At 35.9% G+C, this 21781-nt stretch overlaps 1 protein-coding gene across 6 annotated transcripts; it reads right to left on the bottom strand.

The window, feature by feature from the left end:
• TIAL1 (TIA1 cytotoxic granule associated RNA binding protein like 1) lies at positions 1 to 20956 on the bottom strand. 6 transcript variants are annotated; one of them, XM_032490783.1, is made up of 12 exons: positions 20459 to 20950; positions 13774 to 13870; positions 8796 to 8945; positions 8498 to 8552; positions 8257 to 8344; positions 6275 to 6350; positions 5043 to 5151; positions 4638 to 4733; positions 4462 to 4546; positions 4106 to 4229; positions 3635 to 3774; positions 1 to 2818 (listed from the first exon to the last, which is right to left on the bottom strand). In XM_032490783.1, the coding sequence occupies exons 1-12, from the start codon at positions 20488 to 20490 to the stop codon at positions 2692 to 2694; spliced, it is 1179 nt and encodes a 392-aa protein (XP_032346674.1). In that variant the 5' UTR covers positions 20491 to 20950; the 3' UTR covers positions 1 to 2691. The 6 variants fall into 6 exon arrangements, with proteins under 6 accessions (XP_032346674.1, XP_032346675.1, XP_006192984.1 ...); XM_032490784.1 differs by having other exon boundaries at positions 8796 to 8894; positions 20459 to 20949; XM_006192922.3 differs by lacking the exon at positions 20459 to 20950 and adding an exon at positions 17751 to 17803 and having other exon boundaries at positions 8796 to 8894.
• Positions 20957 to 21781: the final 825 nt, after the last annotated feature.

The raw sequence follows: 21781 nt of genomic DNA, 5'->3' as shown, positions 1-21781 counted from the left end.
TCACATAGTCTAGTCTTTATTGAAAGACTTACTTCAACTGTGGTTTACAGCTTTGGCTCAAGTTGGCCAGTCATTTTAGCCTCTCACTGCCAGCAGACATAAAAATGAAGTGGGAATGGCATGGGGGGAAATACTAGTAGAGAGATTAGATCAAAGAAGATGGCAGTCAGAAACAATCACCAAAATAACTCTTAAAAGTAATTACGAAAAAACATGTTCTTGCATGCCAAAGAATCTCTGCTGTTTTTGATGAACATGGAAAAGGCAACGATTCTTAGGCTTAAATTGGATCAAGATAGCACTGACTTCACTTTTTTATAAAATAGTCTTGAGTCTGCGTTAGCTTGACAGTTGTATTCCAAAATGGTGCATTGCATTTGGGTGAGTAGCTTTATGTTTTAAAAACCATTTAATATGAAATAACTTCCATTAACTGAACTGGGCATATAATCCTGTTCTTTCAGATTAAGACCAAGGACACTTCAGTCATGTTTACTATGCAATACAACTAGTCTGGATCATTTTATTAAATCACAGAATATACAGCCAGGAAACACTGCAGCTATATTTAGCTGCTATTGCAATAAGCTACTTAAATTTACTGGCAGACCCAATAAAGGCAAACTGAGAATTTAATAGGCTTTTATCAATATATATATAAAAGAAATCTTTAGTTCAAGTTTCACACATATTTAAGAAATTTTTAACTAGGAGGCATAATTGATATCATGAGTGTTCTCATTATAAAATATAAAGTAACTTTTCCATAGCATCCCCCAAAGACACTGACATGAACGAAAGAAGGGTAAATGTTACTATAATAGAAGAGTGTCATAGATGACTCCTGTGGTTAAAACTAAAGTGCCATAAAAAAATTTGGCCCAAAGATGAACAACTTCAGACCCTCTGAATTTTTATGTTTGATACATTTCTAAATGGGAAAAGAAGGAAAATAACAAAATTATTGTGGTCACCAATTTATAAAACCATCATTATTTTACAGCTACTTGTTAAGACTTCAAAAGTTTACAAAATAGTTAATTTGTGGGTGCTTGCTGCACTTTACTACTTAACTGTAAAGAGTTTTCTCATTTTGGTGTCCAGGCCTTATAACATTTCAAATACACTGCCTAAACATTTGCACCCCCTAGCTGTCAGAATTAAATATACAGGATTTTATATCTTTTACATTCCTGTAATGATAGAAGTTGGAGACAGATTTTATCCACATGGCCTGAAAAATACCTCAGAAGCAAACGTCAATCTTATATATCTACCCAGTCAATTCATTTACAAATTCTGCAGACATACAACTCAGCCTCTGTGCAGGCCCATCCTCCCATGCACACTCCCCACAAGGAAAAAAAAAAAAAGAATTAAAAATAAAACTCACAACTCTATGTATTATTTAAGCTGAATATCCAATTATAAATTGGTACATCAAGCTGTCTAAATAAGATGTTTTAGCAATCCTGTTAAAAAAATTCTTGGGCAAAATATATCTAATTTTAAAAAACACCCCCAAATTTTTAAAAAACACTTGTACTATACAACTTATAGGAACCTTGAAATAAGTTTACAAGGTTTTAATCAAGGTATTTACATACCAAATGATGTAAAGCAAAAAAAGAAAAAAGAAAAAAAATCTAATTTCCAATGACATTTTAAAATGTACTAATGCATCAAAGATTTTTATGAAATTAAAATTAAGGCTTTTTCTGTATAGTCATTTGTATAATTTTAATTTTACACAGTAGCCAACCTTGGAAATGTCAGTCTTAAACATTCTTATTCATCCATTGCATTCAATGCAGTGGAGTGTGTTAAGAGTAACTTCAAATAATTACATTGCTGCTACTTCTATGTTGAAGCATGCTTTTTAAACACTGTATTCAATATTTACAATGTATATCATTTAAACTTCATGTAAAAGCATTAAGTATGACTGTCTGACTTTAATACAAACACCATACTTGGAATTTCCCCCCACCCCAAATGAAATGTAATTTACTACAGTTTTAATAATTAACACTTTTTAAAGTTTTAAAAATATGTCTTAATGTGAACCACCAACATTTGCTCAAGTAACTCAGACAATGCTGTTCCTTATTTAGGTTGCAAAATTTCTTTTATCAGTCTGGCTTCAGTTTCTTTAGGCACAGAGAAAGTACTTCCTCCAAAGCGACTCCAAACGCATGCATTTCTTCTCAATATCACACTTTTTTCTGCTGACTTCAAATGTGGTCCACCTCAGGACAGGGGAGGGGAGTATCAAGGTTGAGGATGAACTTATATGTGATTCCCAGTTTTTCATGATCCTCCCTTTTTTGCTTTTAAAAACACAGTGAGTTAAAATACTGAATAGCAAGGTAAAAATGGAATAGTATCTAAGAATCAAAATGTATTACCCATTTCTATTATATCAAAATTTGTAGTCAGAATTGTCTTTATTGACTTTATTTTAGTTTTTGTACACAAAGAAAAATCATGTTCATATCCATCATGAACAAGAACTTAAAAAGGCAGAACTAGAAGACATGTGTCCTTCACCAAAGCAAAGCTGTGCTAAAGGTTCCAAACATTTCAATTTTTAAAATAAATATTTTCATTTTCCGATGTCTACTTTCATGTCTTCAGAGTGTCACAGGAAACTGAAGCTATCATGAATAACATTTTGTTTAGAGTCCCAGCTCACTGTGTTTGGTAACTGGCCATGCCATATCCAGCCTGGTTGGGAGGAGGTATTACAGGGGGAGGGGCTTGTCCTTGGGGAGGCTGAGCACCAAATCCACCCATCCAAGCAGCTGAAGGTGATTGACTTGGAAGAGAAAAAAAAAAAAAAATTCAGCAAACACAAAGAAAAAATTATCTACATTAACACAAAAATCAAGCAGAGCCTAATCAAAGAATAGACAAAAATCAACATATCTACAACAAAGAGCAAAGAAACAAACGATACATACATCCACATCAGGAGTCTTAAATGTTTGCTAAGGTAACAACATAATGACTTCTCTGAAGAGTATCTCAAAACTGATTTTTTAAAAATGACAAATGATTTAACACATCAACATCATCTACCCATCATATACTATACACATGGTATATGAGTTTATAAGCAATTTTAAAAACACAAGTCCACACTGGAAAGAGAAGAAGGAATCAGTGAAAATAAAGGTCTGGGCTGGCCTAGGGGGAAAAAGGGCAAAAGGCCCACCCAATCTCTCAAGAAAGGAAAAAGGCAAAACTGCTTTTTATCAGATAAATCTCTGAGACTTCTCACACAAGTCAACAGGCATAAATCATTAAATTTCTTAACATATCTAGACAAAGATCTTTTCCATGCAAAAATAAACAAGTACATAAAATATTAGAAATGTAAATCAAATTCTGCCAACTGCTCATAGAGATAGTAGGACACACCAAATGTTACCCCAAACTTCCTTTCCATCTAGATAATAAAAAGCAAAATTTTAGCATCACAAATCACTTTTATAAGGTTTCTACAATGCTTACAATGCCACATAGCTAGCTCAACGTATTTAATTTAGATTCTCCCTAGGAAGACACACTTTTTAATTCCTTTTTTCAGAACCGAATCTGTTTCTATTCCGGAAAAACTCAAACAACTTACTCTACTCCAAATCCCTGTTGATTCCATGGTTGCCCGTATACTCCATAAGGCGGTACTTGCCACCCATTTGCCATATACTGTCCATACTGTTGTGGGTTTCCATAAACTTGGCTCCACTGGCCCCACTGACTATAGTCGACCTAGGAAAAAGCAAAGTACTATTTTAGGGAACAAGTAAGAAACACAGTATTTGAAGAAAGTGGGAGACAAGGAAGAGAAAATCTAAGTAAGCACCCTTATGTGAATAGGACTCTGTTATTTATCATTGTCTAAGATTATTGGGGTGGTGACACCTGTGAAAAGAAAGTATTAAGATTCAGTTAATACCGCAAAATAATCACTTTTGAAATAGCATTAATAAAATCAACTGAAAGCAGATATATGCTTTGTTTGTTTTTTTACAGTTTCTAAAGCTTTTATGTAGACATGTAAGATGGAAACCTTAAAAACTACTATGAAAAATCGAATTACCTGTTGAAAGTTTTTAGTCATATCAGGAGATTCTTTACCCCAATAGCATTTAACAACATGTCCTTCAATTGTAGTACCATTCACCGAAACAATGGCATGGGCTGCACTTTCATGGGTGGAAAATCTAAGAGAGGAAGAGAAGGAGGTTGTTTTTTATTTTTTTAAGACTTAACACAGTAAGTAATACATAACTCATTAGTTTATAACTATCAACTTGGTATTTTCCTAAAGTACGTCATGTAAATAAAGTTCTACATTGCAAAGTACTAAAATAACAGTACCTGAGGGGATCAAATAATATAACTGAAAGGAATGGATCAAATATAAAAGAAATAAAATTACAGGTAGAATTTTACCTGACAAATGAATAGCCCTTCTCTGGAAAAACTCTGATTTCCATAATTTGCCCAAATGGTGAAAATGTCTGTCTCATAAGCTGATCTGAAAAACAAAAACGTAGAAGTAAAGTATTTAAAGTTACTGTTATCAAGAAATTCCTACTAATAGCAATGAAGCACCATAGACACTGTACCTGTTAACCCAGAAGCAATTCCTCCACAGTACACAGTACAATTTTTTGGACTTGACTGGTTTACTACATCTTCAAATCTCAACTGCTTAGTGTTATCTATTTGCAGAAAGAAAACAAAAATGTTAATGGTTATACAGCATTATAAAACTGATTACTGTATACTTATACGCCTCACTGTGGGAGAAGTAGAATTTTTTTTGACACTATGATTTGACCTATAAAATCAGCTGGTTCACAGCTCCAAATATACTTGCAACAAAGCCCAGTTATTTTCAGACAATTAAATTCAAGATGAAAATGAGTCTTGCAACGCTAATAAATTTAAATTTTAAAAAATTAAGGCTAACTAATATATGATTTTGCTAAGTATCCATAATTCTAATGCAAAAAGTAGACACATCTTACTTTCTTGTGTACTTTTAGGTGCAGGTGGTTTACGAGTGGCCCAATTGGTTCTGATTTGACGACCACCCAACCACTGACCTCCCATATGCACAATTGCATTTTCTGCATCCTATAAACAAAAAGAGAAAAAAAGAGCAATTACAAACACAGAAAATAGTGGCATATAAGACCCAGTAAGATGAAATAAAATGCTGGCATCACTATATCCAATAAATCTTATCAGTTAGGATTCACTAAGCATCCTAAATGAATAAAACTAATTTCACAAGAAAAAATTACTCGAACTTTAGTGATTCATTAAAGTCATTTTTATTTATATATTTCAAAATGCCAGGACAGTATTTAAGCATCAAGAGAAATTTATCATTCAAAAAATACACAAGGGAAAATCACAGTCCCACTGATTACTCTGCCCCCTAAAAAAAAAAAGAGAAAGTTGTTTTCAAATATCTTAATTTTATGGTTGATTTGTAATAACTTTACTGAAGAACATATAAAGTCTTAATATTATGGTCTATATCACATACTCCTCAAAATCTACATTCTAATAGTAATGGATTATGACTACAACACAGGATTTAAAACTTAAGACAAAAGACTTCTGCATTATGACTTAGAATGCTGTAAAATGGCTGCCTATAAAGAGTTTAGATGATCAAAATCAATGTGAATTTACAATGAATCTAAGCAAAAATTACAACTCCTGCCCTTTATCTTACTGCTTCAATAAAATGTAAATAATTTAAGTTGCTGAAACTGTTCCAAAATGCTAATATCAAAGCCCATTTTATTTTATTATTTGATGTTACAGTTAATGCAAATGCTTAAGATATTTTGGCACCTCTTTCTTAAATACATGTAAAAATCAAGATGAATTACTTAAATTTCATCTGCTATAACCATTAACATCCCAGCTACAAAAATATGCATAATAAATATTTAAAACTAAGATTTTCATGGTTAAGACAAATTTAACTTTCCTCCAAATTCTGGTATCAGCTCATCTGCACTAGTTTTGTGCTTTACTGCTAACACATCTTACCGTTACCAATTCACAAATACAATTTTAATACTCTTCCTTATAATCAGCCTGTCTTTTCCCAGTTACTTCCAAGCTTAATGAAAAAAAAAAAAAAAAAAAGAACTATACCCTATTACTGAAACAGACAAAAATACTCATTAATTAATGACTAAATTGTGTATTAAACTTAAATTCAGCTGAAAGAACATACCAGTTTGTTATAAAAAGATACAAAGCCATAGCCTTTGGATTTTCCAGTTGCCATGTCTTTAACTACTCGGGCATCCCTGTGAAAAGAAGCACAGCTAAATGAGGGAAGTAAGAGACATCATCAAAATAAAAACTAAAAGGAACCACACACACTGTATTGTGAGCATTTTTTTAAATAAAATTCCAGTTAGCCCTAATTAACTATAGCCATTCCTGAACTCTCCCTAACGCTTCTTTACCTGTTAGAAAAAAGCAGTAGGACAAAAACATGTAATAAACATGCAACCTAATCACATAGCCTGTGCTTTCTAAACTAAATGCTCAAATTTGAAGATTAACAGGAACAATAGTTTCCTTTTCTAATATTCTATTGGCTAGTGTCCTCTAAGGTTTACTGGTTCTATAAATTACTGTAACAATGCTAACTACTTTACCATGCAATCTCTAAATAGTTAAATGTCTTCTGCCTAGTGATACAAAATATATGAAATATTAAAAAATTGAAAAAGAGGAAAAAATAGGAATTAAAAAGGCATACATGGCCTGTTAACAGATTTCTTTATTTTTCTTGGTCAATTCTCTACCATCATTTTGGAGTTTGGGCAGCTGTAAATTTTGAAAAATTGACATTTTCAGAAATTTAAGAAAGGAGAATAAAAAACTAACAACAATGCTAAGCACACCAGTACGAAAACAACAAATTTACACAGAAATTTTAGTGAGTAAGTTAAAATGATTGGAAATATAGAACTCCACTGAATATAGAATGTTAAAATGTAAATACTAAAATATGTATATATAAATAATGTATAATAAGAATAAATAGAAATGAGAAAAAAATCTACAACTGAGTTCCAGTGTGCACAGTTCCTTGCAGTTAGCCTTCAAGATCCTGTCCATTCTTATGAGCAATTCTGCAAAATAACCAGAATGCTATTACTTTTAATTGTGACTTGGACTTTAGAAAAACTGCAGGTCTCAGGTATAAATAAAGATTGAAAAACAGCAACCTGTATTATTTTTATACTGATTTTTAAAACAATACTACTTACCACATTTAGAGATTAAAAAGCAAAGCAAATATCAAAACAGAAAATTAAAAATTAAATCTTTCTATCAAATAAATTAAATCAATAGAACAACAAATTATAGAGAAATACTGTTGTTCAGTTGAAACATTATTTCTGTAAATTATACTAAAACGTTTAATTTAAATCTATAGGAAATACATAAAATAAAGTGATTTTAATCAGAAAGATAAACTGTGATAAACATTTTGTAGAACTAGTAATCACTTTTAATTTTCCAATATATTTGATCAAATAACATACAGTGAAATTTGAGCATAAACTTTGTTAAAAAAAAAAAAAATCAAACCACAATTGGGCCCTAATTAGCAGAATCAAATACCACTAACAAACAAAATCTACTATTAATCTCACATTTATGGCTCAGACATTAAAACATTTTAATACTATAATAATGCTACTTTTCAACTAAAATATCAAAACACATTTACCATTATAATTAAGCATGTACATTTTCAATTTCATCACAATATACCCAAGGGTTTATCTACTTTCCCCCATTTATAAACTCCTTCTATAAAAGTTTAATACACAGTATAAATCACATTTATTTCTGGTTAACCCGTATCTTTAAACACCAAGTTTTGAAAACATTTGACAAATAGTCAGATTTTATAATAGGTTTTACCACCTAAACATCTGCTTTAAAGATAACAAACAGAATCACTTAAAATTTTTTTAACATGTTATACACAGGATTAGATGAAACAAGACCCCAAAACACTGAAATGACATTAACATTTTCAACAACATCTACTAATCAAAAAAACAAAACAAAACAAACAAACAAAAAAAATCACACTAACTAGGGAAACAAAATCTTAATTCTGATACAAGTTAATCATATACAATTTTGCCTATCACTATCGAGTATAGTATTGATTATGATACTTACGATATTTTACCAAAGGGGGCAAATGCTGATTTGATATCTTCTGTTGTAATTTCTGGACTCAAATCTCCAACAAAAACATGGAAGTGATCTGAAATCAAAGCATTTGGTAATCAAATACTTAAGTCAGTTACTAAACCTTTCTTAGGCAACACTAAGGGAAGAAAAAACCCTATTTCAGCTGGTAATGCTGCCAGGATAATTTCAGAACTCTTCCACAGTAAAATGCAGCAGGAGTACTTACTGGAAGTATCTTTTTTCTGGCTACTTGGTGTTGTTGCCCAGTTTACTTTGACCTCCTAAAAATAAAGATTATATTTAATACAATTATTAGGCATGTCATTATGAATCATAACACTTACCACTTATTAAATTACTTATCAAGCAGGATTATTTTGGTAAAGGCATTAGGCTGAATAAAAGCAAAACCATCACTTGGCAGAGCTGAGTTAAAAAAAAAAAAAAACTTGCTAGGAAAGAATGCAAACTAATTTGACATGCAAATATATACACTCATAAGGTGCCATCATTCTTAATCTTACCTTTCCCAAAATTTTTCTCCCATTCATAGCAGCTAATGCAGCAGCTGCATCTCTGTGTTCATAAAATTCCACAAAGCAATATGGGTCATTGCTTGTATGCTGCAAAACAGAAAATCCAACAGAAGAGTTGACCCTTCTGCTATCGGGTTGCTGAGAAGAAAATCCAGGAAAAAACATTACTGATAGCTAGGAATGTACACGGTCAGACTGCATAAGCTTATGAAAGCCTAACACTTTAAAAATAAGATTTACACCTACACCTGACTTTGCACCTCAGAATGCTGCTGTATTCAAACAGAACTATAAAGCAGTACAGAATCATGACTATCAGTATTAAATCAAAATACTGATTTCTAGTGCAGTATGCTAAATATAAAACAGAAGTTTATATTAGACCAAACAAAACCTGAAGTTCAGAATTGAGATAAAGACCACTCCTTACCACTGCTCTTCTCTCCCAACATTATTTTCAAAGGGATGAATTCTACTTATGCATCATAATCCTTCATTAACTGTATCCCATGACTATAAAAAAAATACAGAAATGAACCAACTTTACACTCCTGATCGAAACTAGGATTAGTACTGTATGTGATGAGATGAGATTATGTATTTCTTTTCTGGATAAGGAAGGAATGAGAATGAAAACAGAAAATTTTCAGATTTATAAACCAGCTATTGAAATGAATTCCCTATCTTTTAAAATCTTTAAAAGCACTGGAGGTTCTATACACTTTGAATCTGGTCTTCCAAAGATTAGAAAAATATAGTAGTGACCAAGAAAAAAATTTCTGAAAATGTGTCTGAATAAAATATTCCAAGACAAAGCTACAATTTTATATCACAAAAACACCAATATAAGAAGTCTTTACTAAATATATTCTACTATACTATACTTAACAGTAGTTGGCAAATAGATATTTATATATTCAATGTAAAATATCCTAAAAAAAAATTTAAAATGTAGAATTCCAGTTGCACTCACAAGGGATTAAAAATACCAGATAAAATAAAGCTCTTTTCAACAACCACTGTTTTTCATTCCAGGAAAGTTTTAGAAGAAAAATTCAAAATAAGACGTCTAAAACAATAGTGGTGAAGCAACCAGAAGGCAATTCCTTGAGGGAAAAGAAGTGTAATCATTAATAATGACAAGAAAACTATGGGCTCTCATACCAAATTAGATTGTTGTAGCCACATGAACACTGTTCTTATGAGGCAGAGAAAGGAAGTAGGGGAAAAGACGCCAAATAAAAATATGCACTCAAATTCCTCTCGTAAGAGTTAACATTTACCAGTAACATTCACTGAAAAAAGGATTTAAAGGTAAATAATAAGCTAAAACTGTGCTAATCAATTTTTCCTTCTACTCTTACTTCTGCCCTGATGATCTCTAAGGAAAACACTGGTACTGGAGCAAAACATACAGGAGTCCAATGGTAGAACTGATACCAACAGGCTTTTGTAAATGAGTCTGTTCATCCTTACTGACTTCAAATTTATCTAACAGTAGGCCAGATCCCATTCGATGTACGTACGTACGTATACACACACACACTCTCTCTCTCTCTCTCACATGACACTGCATTTCATCTAAGACACCATTGATTTTTGTCATATCCCAACTGTCAGATGTTAACAATGTTTAACATTTGCCTTAGAATTGATAATATACATTTATTATAGTACAGAAGGAAAGCTAGAATCTAAGATAAACAATAGTTAAAGTAAAAAATAATAAAATTAAGGGGGAAAAGGGACTGCTCATATACTAAAATGAAATTTAGGAAAGGAATGTAACAGTCTAGTAGAGTTCACACCCTTTGAAAGCCTCCCATTCACACCACCACCAAGGACACTCAACTATGTTCTTGGTGCTGACACTAATTTTTGTTGGATGAGATAAATATCAAGACAGAGAAATAAGAGATTTTACAACTATTTACAAATTCAAATGTAGGGTTATAGAATACAGATAAATTAGGAAAGTTCATTTCAAACCCCTCTACTCAAGTGGCTGATTGTGCACATGGGTTTTTTAAAAAAAATACCATTAAAATAAATTTATCAAAAGTTTCTCAAAAATTTTCTAGTGACTCCACTTTCTCACTTCAAATTTATCTAACTAGTAGTAGGCCAGATCCCATTCTCTCCTAAACCAACTCCAGTCAGCTCCCAACCCAACCAGGCCAAGGAAACTGTGTTGAGCTCACCAATGATTCTCTGCCACCTCTGTGATCACTTTTCTGTCCTCATCTTGACTTTCAAGCAGAATTCAAAACAGTTGACAACTCTCCTTCTGGTCTAAATCATCTCCTGTAGATCCCACCATAATTTCCTGGTTTTCCTGTTTCCTCACTGGAGGATCTTTCAGAAGCTCCTTTTTCCTCCTTAACTCAAACTATGAATGTCACTTAAGTGTTGAGATGCTCCAGGGCTGGAACCTAGGCTCCTCTTCTCTTCTCTATCAGCATTCTCTCTAGAGCTAGGAACTAGATCTTACCCAGTCCATGGCTTCAAATATCACTGCAAGTTTGTATCATCAATACCGGTCTCTCTAGAGTTCCAAAACAGTTTATCCAACTACCTACATACGATGTCCATTTATATGTCTAATGCACATCTTAAATTTAACATTGCCAGAACAGAACTTGATTCCCACCACTCCTCCTTCCCATCCTGTGCCTCATTCAGTTATGCCCATTTTAGCAAATAAACAGCATTACCACCCACACAACTGCAGACAAGAGTCTAAGCGGGCTTTCTTGATGTCCTCCTTTCCCTACATCCCACAGCCAATCCAGTTCTATTGATTCTACCTCCAAAATACATCCCAAATTTATCTACCTCTATTTCTATGCCCACCACTCTAAAGAACAAGCCTCCCACATCATCTCTTACCTAAACTAGTGAAATTAACCCACCTGGTTTCCCTCTCCTTCCACTCTTGCCCCCTACAATCCATTCTCCACACAAGTCATTTTCCACGTAGAGTAATCTTAAAGATGCAAATAAGATTACCTCATTACCCGGCTTAAAACCCCAGCTGCAATCAGAGTAAAATCCAAACACACTGTCACGGCCCTTACTGCTTTATGTGATTCGGAACCCTGCCTGCCTGCCTACCTCGTTATACTCATTTCCCACCATTTACCAGAATCCAGCCATTCTGGTTTTTGAATCCACAAACACATCAAGCTCATTACCAACTTAAGGCCTGTGACCTTGTGTTCCCTCTGTCTCCAGCTCTTAATGTAGATGGCACCATCTTGTTATTCCTGTCTCAGCTCGAAGAGGTGATTTTTGACAGTACTCATTATCACACTGGCCCCATACCAAACATCCATAGTCTAAGAAAGAATCACTTGATCTTTCAAAATTTAGTTGAGTCAGATGCCTGCTGATTAGAGATTTCTGGATCACAGACGACAGCAAAAACCCCAACATTTAATTAGGTAACTTAGTACGAATGACTGAAACTTCAGTTTCCGTCTCCTTAAAACCTTTATTATTACATTCAGAAAATAGATGCCAATTGAAGCAAGACATCTTCTCTCACCAAGCCTATATGGTACCAATATTCAAATCACCATCACAGAACCATTTTATTCTCTTCATAGCTCTTATCCCTACCCAGAATTATCTAGTTTACTTGTTTATTAACAATACTCTCACTAGTATGTGAGCTCATGGGAACCTCACTGGTCTAGCTCTGCATTATATCCCCAGTGCTTTGAATAGTGCCTAATACAAAGTAAGTTTCTGATTAATGAAAGAATGAATGAATAAATAATCAAAGACAGGAAGGAAAGAAGAGATAATATACCAGAACAGAATAATGATTATTATTAGTTAGAAAAAAAGATCAAAAGGCCAATTTGCTTTATAGGTTTTTAACTGTTCCCCTCTGTCTCAGAAGATAACAGAAATTCCTCAGCACAGAGTTTCTGGTCCCTGCTGAACACTCCTGCCTCAACTCCTGGCATCACTTAAGACTAATTCCACTTGAAACTCCAACCATATTATGATTTCTATCTTTCCCTCTCTTTATCTCACAAGTACTCCCACTCTCTATCTACCTGGCTGGATCAACATTCTTCTCTGGAATCCCTTCTTCCTCAAATTCCTGCCCAGCCAGTTTCCATACTCTCCTTTTCAGTTTCAGACCAGGATTCAGTTTCATGAATCCCCATGAAGCTTCCCCTGACTAAGACTGCATGGCCCTATATGCTCCTTCCATGGCATTTACTATCCTCTACAATTAGTGCCCGTTAATGCCTCTGTCTCCCTCATTAGACTATAAAATTCTACGGGGACAGGAACTGTCTTATTCACCACTGTTTTCCTAGCACTTACCGTGGTATCTGGTATTCAGTAAACAGTCCAAAAAAAAGTGTTAATAAACAAAAAGGAAGAGAACAAATCAAAACATGAGTCACTGGGCACAGCTACAGAGTCTTAACCAGGAAAGTATAAAAAAGTAAGAAAAAAAAAAAAAAAAGGAAAACAAAGTTATCCTAACAATTTAAATTTCTATCTACATAAAGCTGTTCAGTCAGTATTGACTAAAAGTTATCAAGAAGCACTATGTGTGGCACTATGTACATAGTAACCTAATGTTCTACATACACCAACTCCTGAACTTCAAATGTAACATTCTTACTGGAAATGTATGAAATACCATCTAGTTTTTCAACATTCTGAGATAAGCTCTAACAACTTTCTATAAGCAGAATCACTCAAAGATAACTACATCATGAAGAAGGACCATTTGAGAATAACAGCACAGAAACTTTGTCCTCTCAAAATAAATACCATTCTAAACCTAGTTTGTCAGCCAAATCAAGTCAGTCAACACAACAAACATGAATCTCTCCATCTAGTAACCTGAGGCTTGAGAAGATACTAACCAACTCACGTATTTCAAAATGTTCAACATCATGCTAACTGTCAGCACATGGAACCGGGAAGATCTTACCTCTGTTATCATTTTACAGCTTTTACAGGGTCCAATCTGACTGAATAACTGAAGAATAAGGACTTCTGTCACATCTCTGGAGAGGTTACCTACGTAACTGTACAGGAAGAAAAAAATACATTATCAGCAATTTTCCTTCATCTCTGGCTCTAAAGTGTTATCATTTACTCATTACCTTTTAGTTCATTTTAACTTCCTCCGTCTTCAATAAAATTTTTCCAATTAAGCCTGATCCTTTGAGTGTAAGATTAACTTTCATTTAGGAAAGCAATAATTGTTCTTAGGCCACTAAAGTATACTTCGAAAGACTTTAAGTATATAAAGAGCAAATCAATGTGACCTTGTATACCCCAAAAGCATAGTATTCTGTATCCTATATATTGTTTCTCATATTATTTGTCAGAATGAAAATAATAAAAATTTAAACCAGTCCCAAGATAACCACAATTCCTAGATATGAAACAATTCAAAATAATGTATAACACACACATAATACCATAAATATTAATTCATTAAAACACCTGATCATAGAGGGATATCAGACATAAGGTGAGTTTATCTTAGACCCACAACCAAAGCAATTACATGAACAAAGAATAGAATTAAAGCTACAGCAGAACACACAAGAGATTGAAGGGTTTTGTTCTGTCTTGCCAATAAGACTGTTACTGACAGTATGTCTTCATTGTTTTGTTTTAGGAGAGCAGGGTAAAATAATAAATGTTCCTAGTCTAAAATGCATCAGAATCAACAAAAATCTTTATGTAGATAACAAAGCAAATATAAAGATTTCTTCAGAAATGCAGAGAAAATTTAAGACAAATCTAGGTATACTTTTGACTATAACATATCCAAAGATTCAGGATTTTTTTTTAAGAAATTACAAATTGAATATATGTATTTTATATAAGAAATTTAAAATACAGGTAAGTTTAAAAGAAAAGACCACCACCGCCCAGAGATTATCACCTTGGTTTCTTTTGCACCATGGACCTATCTTAACTTAGCTTAACAAATTTCCGAGCTTTTGAGTCTTTCTGGTACTCAGCATGTAATTCCTAAAACTCACATCTGTTATGATACTCATAAACCAATAATACGTGCAAAATTTAACATAGTTTCTTCCGGAAAGTAAAAGAACATAAGTTTTACTTTCCTAACTATAATATGCAACATCTGGAAACAGTGTACTGAGACCAAATAAGCCTCGCACCTATGGTTGTCATAGTTTAAGATAGGACACTCTGAATGGGAAAAATAGACTGCGAAAAGTAAAGTTAGATGTCAAAAAAAAAGAAAAACCTGATTAAGAATGAATAGCAATTTTCTTGTTCAGCTAAGAATTTCATTGCAATGGGTGCCAATAACTTTAATATGCTCTAAAACTAAAACATAAGTCCGATGTCTCTTAAATGGAAGACTAAACCAGTGACTAACTGGTTTAGGTCCACTATGCCACTAAGTATGTTATATTTAAAGTAGAGCAGACCCATGCAGTGACATACTTTTTCCAGCAGTAGTGAAAGGTTATAGGCTTATGAGCTAGCCAGGAAATTGCCTTCTTCTTTTTTTTTTTTTTTTAACTCATAGTGGTTTGTGAGCCTGAATCATTGGAATTTCTTTTTGTATACGAGGTAGGCCTGTCTATAAAGAAAATGAACAGTGACCTTAAGTGTTAATACTCATCTAACCTAAACTGTTAGTTAATTCATTTCTAAGACAATAGGGGTGGATAAAACTGATTTTCTGATTTTCACACATCAAAGCTAACCAGTAACTAAGTTAAAATAGAATCATCACTTTAATGTAACACATTTTAAATGATTTAAATAATTTTAAATTTATGTAACTGTTTCAGCATTGTTTTTTGTTTTTTTGTTTTTTTCAGGAAAAACTGCCTGGGCATTAATTACCTTCCTTCCATACCTAATGGTCACAATTAAAGCTGTTACTGTTTCATAGGATTTTTATTCCAAGTCAACCTATTTCCAATCAATTACAGATTTTGAAGAATTTCTATAAGCACAGTCAGATACATTAATTTAAATTTCAAGCACTGATAACAAAGTAAAATGTTAATCTAAGTTTAGAATGTCATGATATACTTAGAGAAAAAGTCCAGTTTTAAGGTTTCCTTTTTTCAAATATCTCCACTAAAAGTTCAGTAGTAAAGCAGAAAGTTTCAAAAACTAATATAAAAATAGCCTTTCATAACAACATGTAGAATATCTTCATTTACCAGGATAAAAATTATATAATTCACTATATAACTTCACCTCAATTTTACCCAAATCTCAGACTCCTTTTTCCTTTACTCATAGTTCTGTAATTCTTCCATCTACATTTGCCTTCATTCATCATAATACTTAACACAGAAACATTTTATAGCTTTAAAAATATTGTAGCATATACAGCTTAAGTACCTTTACATTATAATAAAATTATCCATCCCAAAATAAATGCTAACAAAAATATTTAAGACAAATGTTCAATGCTCCACCTGGTAAAAACACCATTTCTTGGTAGTACACTGAAATATTATCTTTTTTCTTTCTAAAGCATATGTAGTTTCTACACTTCACTTTCTTTCTGCTCTGGTTATGAAGTAGTCAATGTATTTTAAAAGTTCCAAGGGTTTAAATATATAATTTCTACTTGAAGAACATGTACAAAATAACAGAAAAAGACAAATGGCTCAAATTCTTGTATTGAGGTCAATTCAAAGAGTAAACAGTTAGGGAATTCCAAAGCGATATTTAACTCAAGGAGGGTTGGGGGAAGCATACCATAGGTCTGTTTTGTCTTCTAAAAACAGGAACTATAGAAACTAAACCATTAAAAACAGAAAATGATGCCTTTATCCCTAACATTAGGGTTAAAATTAAATTTGAGACTAGAACTTGGCAGTTTCACAGTAGGCAAAAGTTCACATTGCCAAACTACTTCCTATGCCCAACTGGGCAGAATTTTAAGTTAAGAACATCATGCCTTTCAAAAAACTAATCACACTTTTCAGCACTGAATATGCTCTCACTCTGAAAAGATCCGCCCTATAAAGGCTGAAATTACCAGCACTTTTACACAAGATACCATGGCTAAATATCTATAAAAGTAACATTTGTGCTTTTGTTCTTGCAAGTTCCTATATAAGAGGAGATTTTGCAACAATATCCTTCAATGAACTGATCAATTTGTCAGTATTTCATTTTAGGAAGGAGGCAGGGTGGATGAAAGGTGCAGGAGGCACAAGTGAACTAACCGACTATATAAGGAATATCAACACACATGCACATACATTTTAAAGAAATAGAGACTATGATTAAGCTGAATGAGGGGCTTTAATTACAGCCACTACACAGTTAAATCCATGGTATAGCTAATCAATTTTATAACGGGATTTAATAGTATTTACTTCTGCTACTGTCCTTAGATATTCAGATTATACTCAAAATCCATGGTTTATTTTCTCCTTTTGACTGAGTACCTATCAGGAAGAAAACAGCCTTAAAGACAGCACTGCATAACATGGTATAATCCCAGATCCACAATTCCTCATTTCGGTGCACTGAACAGATGAAGGAAATAAATTAAATTACCACAGGACACCATTACAGGTTAATGCTGTTTAGCAGGCTCAGGTTCAGGTATACCATGGACCAAATCACTGCAGTCAAAGCTACCTGCCACACAAATCTGTAACGTGGGTCCTACAAGGTAGTGGTGGCAGGTAGTCCACCAGTGACACCAGCGTTACACACCATGATCTCATTTGGTTTTTTTTAGATCTCAAGTTACTTAATATATATTACCACCCCCCCCACAGCAAAATGTCAAACGAGAACAAAAAACATCAGAAAACAGAACTTCAAAGCAACTATAGGACAAACTTAAGGCTCAACATCAAAGCAAATCTATACTACTTAAATACCATCAAATAAATTAGTAATACTGTAGGTAATGAATATTTAAAGACCTACCTAGGCTATAAACACCATATTGTTTTCTGATGATAGAACCATATGTCTTAGCTTGTGTGTGTCTGCAGGAAAAAAACCTCACTAGTAACACACAGGCATTTTAAGGGAACAGTTCAAAATAAGCTTTGTTAAGAGTACATTCTTTTAAAACATACTAGTCACTTAAAAGCCTAATCCACAGATCACAATGTAAAATAAAAGTATCTCCATAAATAAACAAAAACCCTAGATATCAACCTCTAAAGTCACCTTCAAAGTTTTCATCATGTTACTTGTATCTAAAAGAACCCTTTGAGAAAAAACTCATAAAATGAATTTTTAAATTATGCATTATTTTTATTAAAGTCTGACAAAACCCAATTGTGAAACATTTGCTTTTATGTCAAAATTTTACACTTGAAGGTTTAAAAAAATATATAAATATCAACAGACTGCACCACATATGACAGTCATATCTGCCTATAATTTAAATCATACAGGACTTTTTAAAAAACAGACTTAATGCTAATTTAATGAAAAGAATTTATAATCATTGTAAAATATTTGAGTACCTCTTACGTTCCAGGCAGTGACCTAAGTGCTGCAGGGGTAAGACCTAGGAAGATGCAGCAGTCCTTGTCTAAAAAAAAACCCTTCCCATGGAGAAGAGCAGGAGGAGGAAAAAGGAAGACAGAACAGTAAACATGGACTGACATACAGGTACAATGAAGCTCAAGATGTTTCTTTATTTATATGCACACACGTCACATTTTTAGACAACTGCAAACATAGACAACTTAAGTCTCAAAGAACAGGAGACTAGAGAAGGTAGAGATAAAAAAATAAGTGGCAAAGAAGTTAGCTTATTAGTTTATGGTCCAAGGTCTGATGGAGATGAAGACAAGGCAGATGCAAAGATAGTTATATGAATTAAAGATAATGAAATAGCACAACAAAAACCAGGAATTCTTCTTCATAAGGAATAGACAGATAATAAGAAACGTGCCATAAAAATTTACCAATTATTCAGTAGCTACTATGATGCAATGATGATATTTCAGATTTTTAAATACAATATAACTTTTATCTTTTTAAAATACATGCTAGCTAGGCTCTAAATCCAGCTTTCCCAAATTCTTCCATCAAAAACCAGGTTGCTAACTACCCATTCTTGGCTTCAACAGATGTTAGAGGACAAATTTCAAGTTTGTCCCAGTTCTCTCTTTTCTGGAAAAGAGAGTAGAAATGGAAGACTGCACAAAGCATAACTGCAAAACTTCTAAGCAGGGTTTTTATTCAAGCAGTTGATGTGCTTAAGTTGGACTCAAATACTCAAAACAGGATAGCAGATACTCTAGTGAGATACTAGAGAAATAGGAATTAAAAAGTGCAACCCTGCCCCACCAAGAAAACAAAAACCCAAACTTGTATCAATATTTAACATAGGTATCTATCTTCTTTACAGAGCAAACTTTCTTTGATAGGAGTAAAGAGATGAGAAACGAGTCAAACTTCCTGAGTACCCATTCACTTTCATTTATTCCCCAAAAAGTAATTTCCCCATCAGATTGCAGAGCCAAGTGAACTATGATCATATCAATACCAGGCAGGGGCAACAGAAAACAAAGCAGCAATCTGACTGCCTCCTTGTACTCGAGGCAGGTGTGCTGAGCTTCAAGAGGCTAGGAAAATGCAAGGTGCCCAACTTAAACATTTAATTAAAATTACTCACACTTAAAAAAATCAGGAGGAAAAAAAAAGGAGTGCTACACTATTTGGAAAGGAATGCAAATGCTGAATCATCACTCTTCATTAGGAAAGGAAGGAAACTCGAATAAGCAGCTGGAAGACGAAATTCATTCATTACATTGGGCTTCAGGGTAAAGAGCAATACAGCAAGATGGAAGAAAAAGCGCTCAAAAGATGTACATCGAATAGCTGATAAAAACATCATTTTATCCAACTCTGAAGGTCTTGACGCACAAACAGAATAGGAGGAGATAACACTAACAGAGCAAAAGCACTTAAACAACTAGTTGTCAGTTTAGCGTAGATAGCGCTCAAACCAAACTTCGTCATCCAAGAAGGGAAAGATGCTCCCGCCGCAAGAGGCATCCCTTTTGCACTTCAAAAGTAGCGGGCGCTAGGCGAGTGTTTTCTGACAGCGTGGGCGGGGGCACGTGGGACAGAGAGAGTAGGGGCTTGAGTGGCGGAGAGTGTCCGGCTTCCTGGGAGAGCTTATCTTGGAAGAGCCGGGAGAGACTGGAGCTGGGGACGTGGAGGGCGTGAGTGCTAATTTCTCGCGGCCCGCAAGGGATGTGACTGCGGTCCCACCCCCAGTCCCACCCCCACCAGGCCCAGCCCCTATGGGGACCGCCAGCTCCCGGCCCAGCCCAGGGCCCCAAAAGCAGAGGGGGAGGAGGAGCTCTCCAAGGCCTGACAGCCTCTGCCGTGGGGAAACGCGGCTTAGCAAGGGGGTGCAAACAAGGGAGCGAGAGAAAAAGGTCGAAACAAGCCCCGGACCCCAGGAAGTGACTGTGTTTGGGGGAAGGGAGGGCTTCCTTCCCAAGGAAAAAGGGACAGATGAGGAATGCACTTCGCGTCCGTGCCACCCAGACCAGGGAACCGACAAGAGCCCCGGCTTCGACCTCGCTCTCCTGCTCCCTCCCACAGCGTCCCGCGATGCCCGGGCCTCTCGGCGCCTGGCACCCCCCCGTCTCGGTACTCACAGAGTCCGGGGCTGCCCGTCGTCTTCCATCATGGTGGGTGCGACGGAGCGATCCCGGGACAAGGGGGAGGGCAGGGCTGGGGAGGGGAGGGGGTGGGGAGGAAGGGGAGGGGGGCTCCGGGCACCGGCTGGGGACAGAGGAAAAGGCACCGAACCCTGCTCGCGGGCTCTCTCCCCCCAGCCCGCTCCGGACACTGCGCTCCAACCGGGAGGAGCAGGAGGAGGAGGAGGAGGATGAACAAAATGGCCGCCGCCACCAGCCAGGCAGGAAACGGGGCAGAGCGCAGGCGCGGCCCGCCAGGTCACCGCTCAGGCCAGCCGCGACGGCCTGAAAAGGGAATAACTGAGTGGGGAGGAAAACGGACCGCTGAGGAAACCCTGTGACCAGTCACGACGGATCACGTCGTCGCTGTGTGCCGGCTGGCTGGCGAAGCCTGGCCAGCTCAAGAAGAGATCGAGTAAAAAGAGAACCGCCGCGCAGCTGAAGTCTCTGGGAATTGTGGTCCTGGAAATGAGAGAGGGAAGCACTTCCCCCAGAGGACTTCTGGGAATTGTAGTCCAAAGGAGACGGCCGGCGCCCTCGCCAGGCAGGGACGCGAAGAAGAGACTTCTGGGTAGTGTAGTCGTACGTGAGACGTGCAGCGACCAGGAAGTCGGCATGCTGGGACGGGAGAGGGAGAATAAACGCGACGTTAAAAGGCGGGGAAACGAGGTTGGAAAAAGCTCTGTCGGGAAAGTAGACTACAAGTCCCAGAGTGCCTCGCGCTGGGGGCTGTCCTAGGATTGCTCCAGGCATTTTTACAGCACTTCGGTTGGCTCAGCCTGAGCTGCTGCTCCGCCTCCGTCCAGCCCGAGAGCGGTTTCTTCAACTGCGGCTAAGGCAGGGCTCTGGCTCCGCGTGGTGTTCGAGTCAGCAGGCCTTTCTGGCCGTCCTCTATAAGACAAAACGGCCCGGCCACGGTCATCAACCGCCGCCCCGCGCGACAGGCGGAGGTTCTGGGGCGGCCCTCGGGCTGGCGCTGAGCTGAAGATGCGCTCGCCGGGGTCCTCCGGCTTTCCAACGGCCGACCGCGTCCTTTGGGCACGTTTTCCCGCAGATAGGTATTCTATCCTAGGTAGGCTGCTTGTAGATTGCTTTACAAGTTTCAAAGGTTTCCCCATCCGTTGTCTCATCGGATAAGGGGATTAGAAGAGCAGCCCTTTACCAGTCAGTGTAAGGGAGGTGATGATGCCCTCCTACACTATTATTTAGTTACTAGAATGAAAAATATTTCGGGAAGAGAGACGTGTAGAGACTTAAGGTTGTGTTTATAGACTTCCATCG

This window comes from Camelus ferus, chromosome 11, assembly GCF_009834535.1.
Source record: "Camelus ferus isolate YT-003-E chromosome 11, BCGSAC_Cfer_1.0, whole genome shotgun sequence".
Lineage (NCBI taxonomy): Eukaryota > Metazoa > Chordata > Mammalia > Artiodactyla > Camelidae > Camelus > Camelus ferus.
Note: the sequence above shows the minus strand (reverse complement) of the source record. Positions and strands in the feature narration are given on the sequence as shown.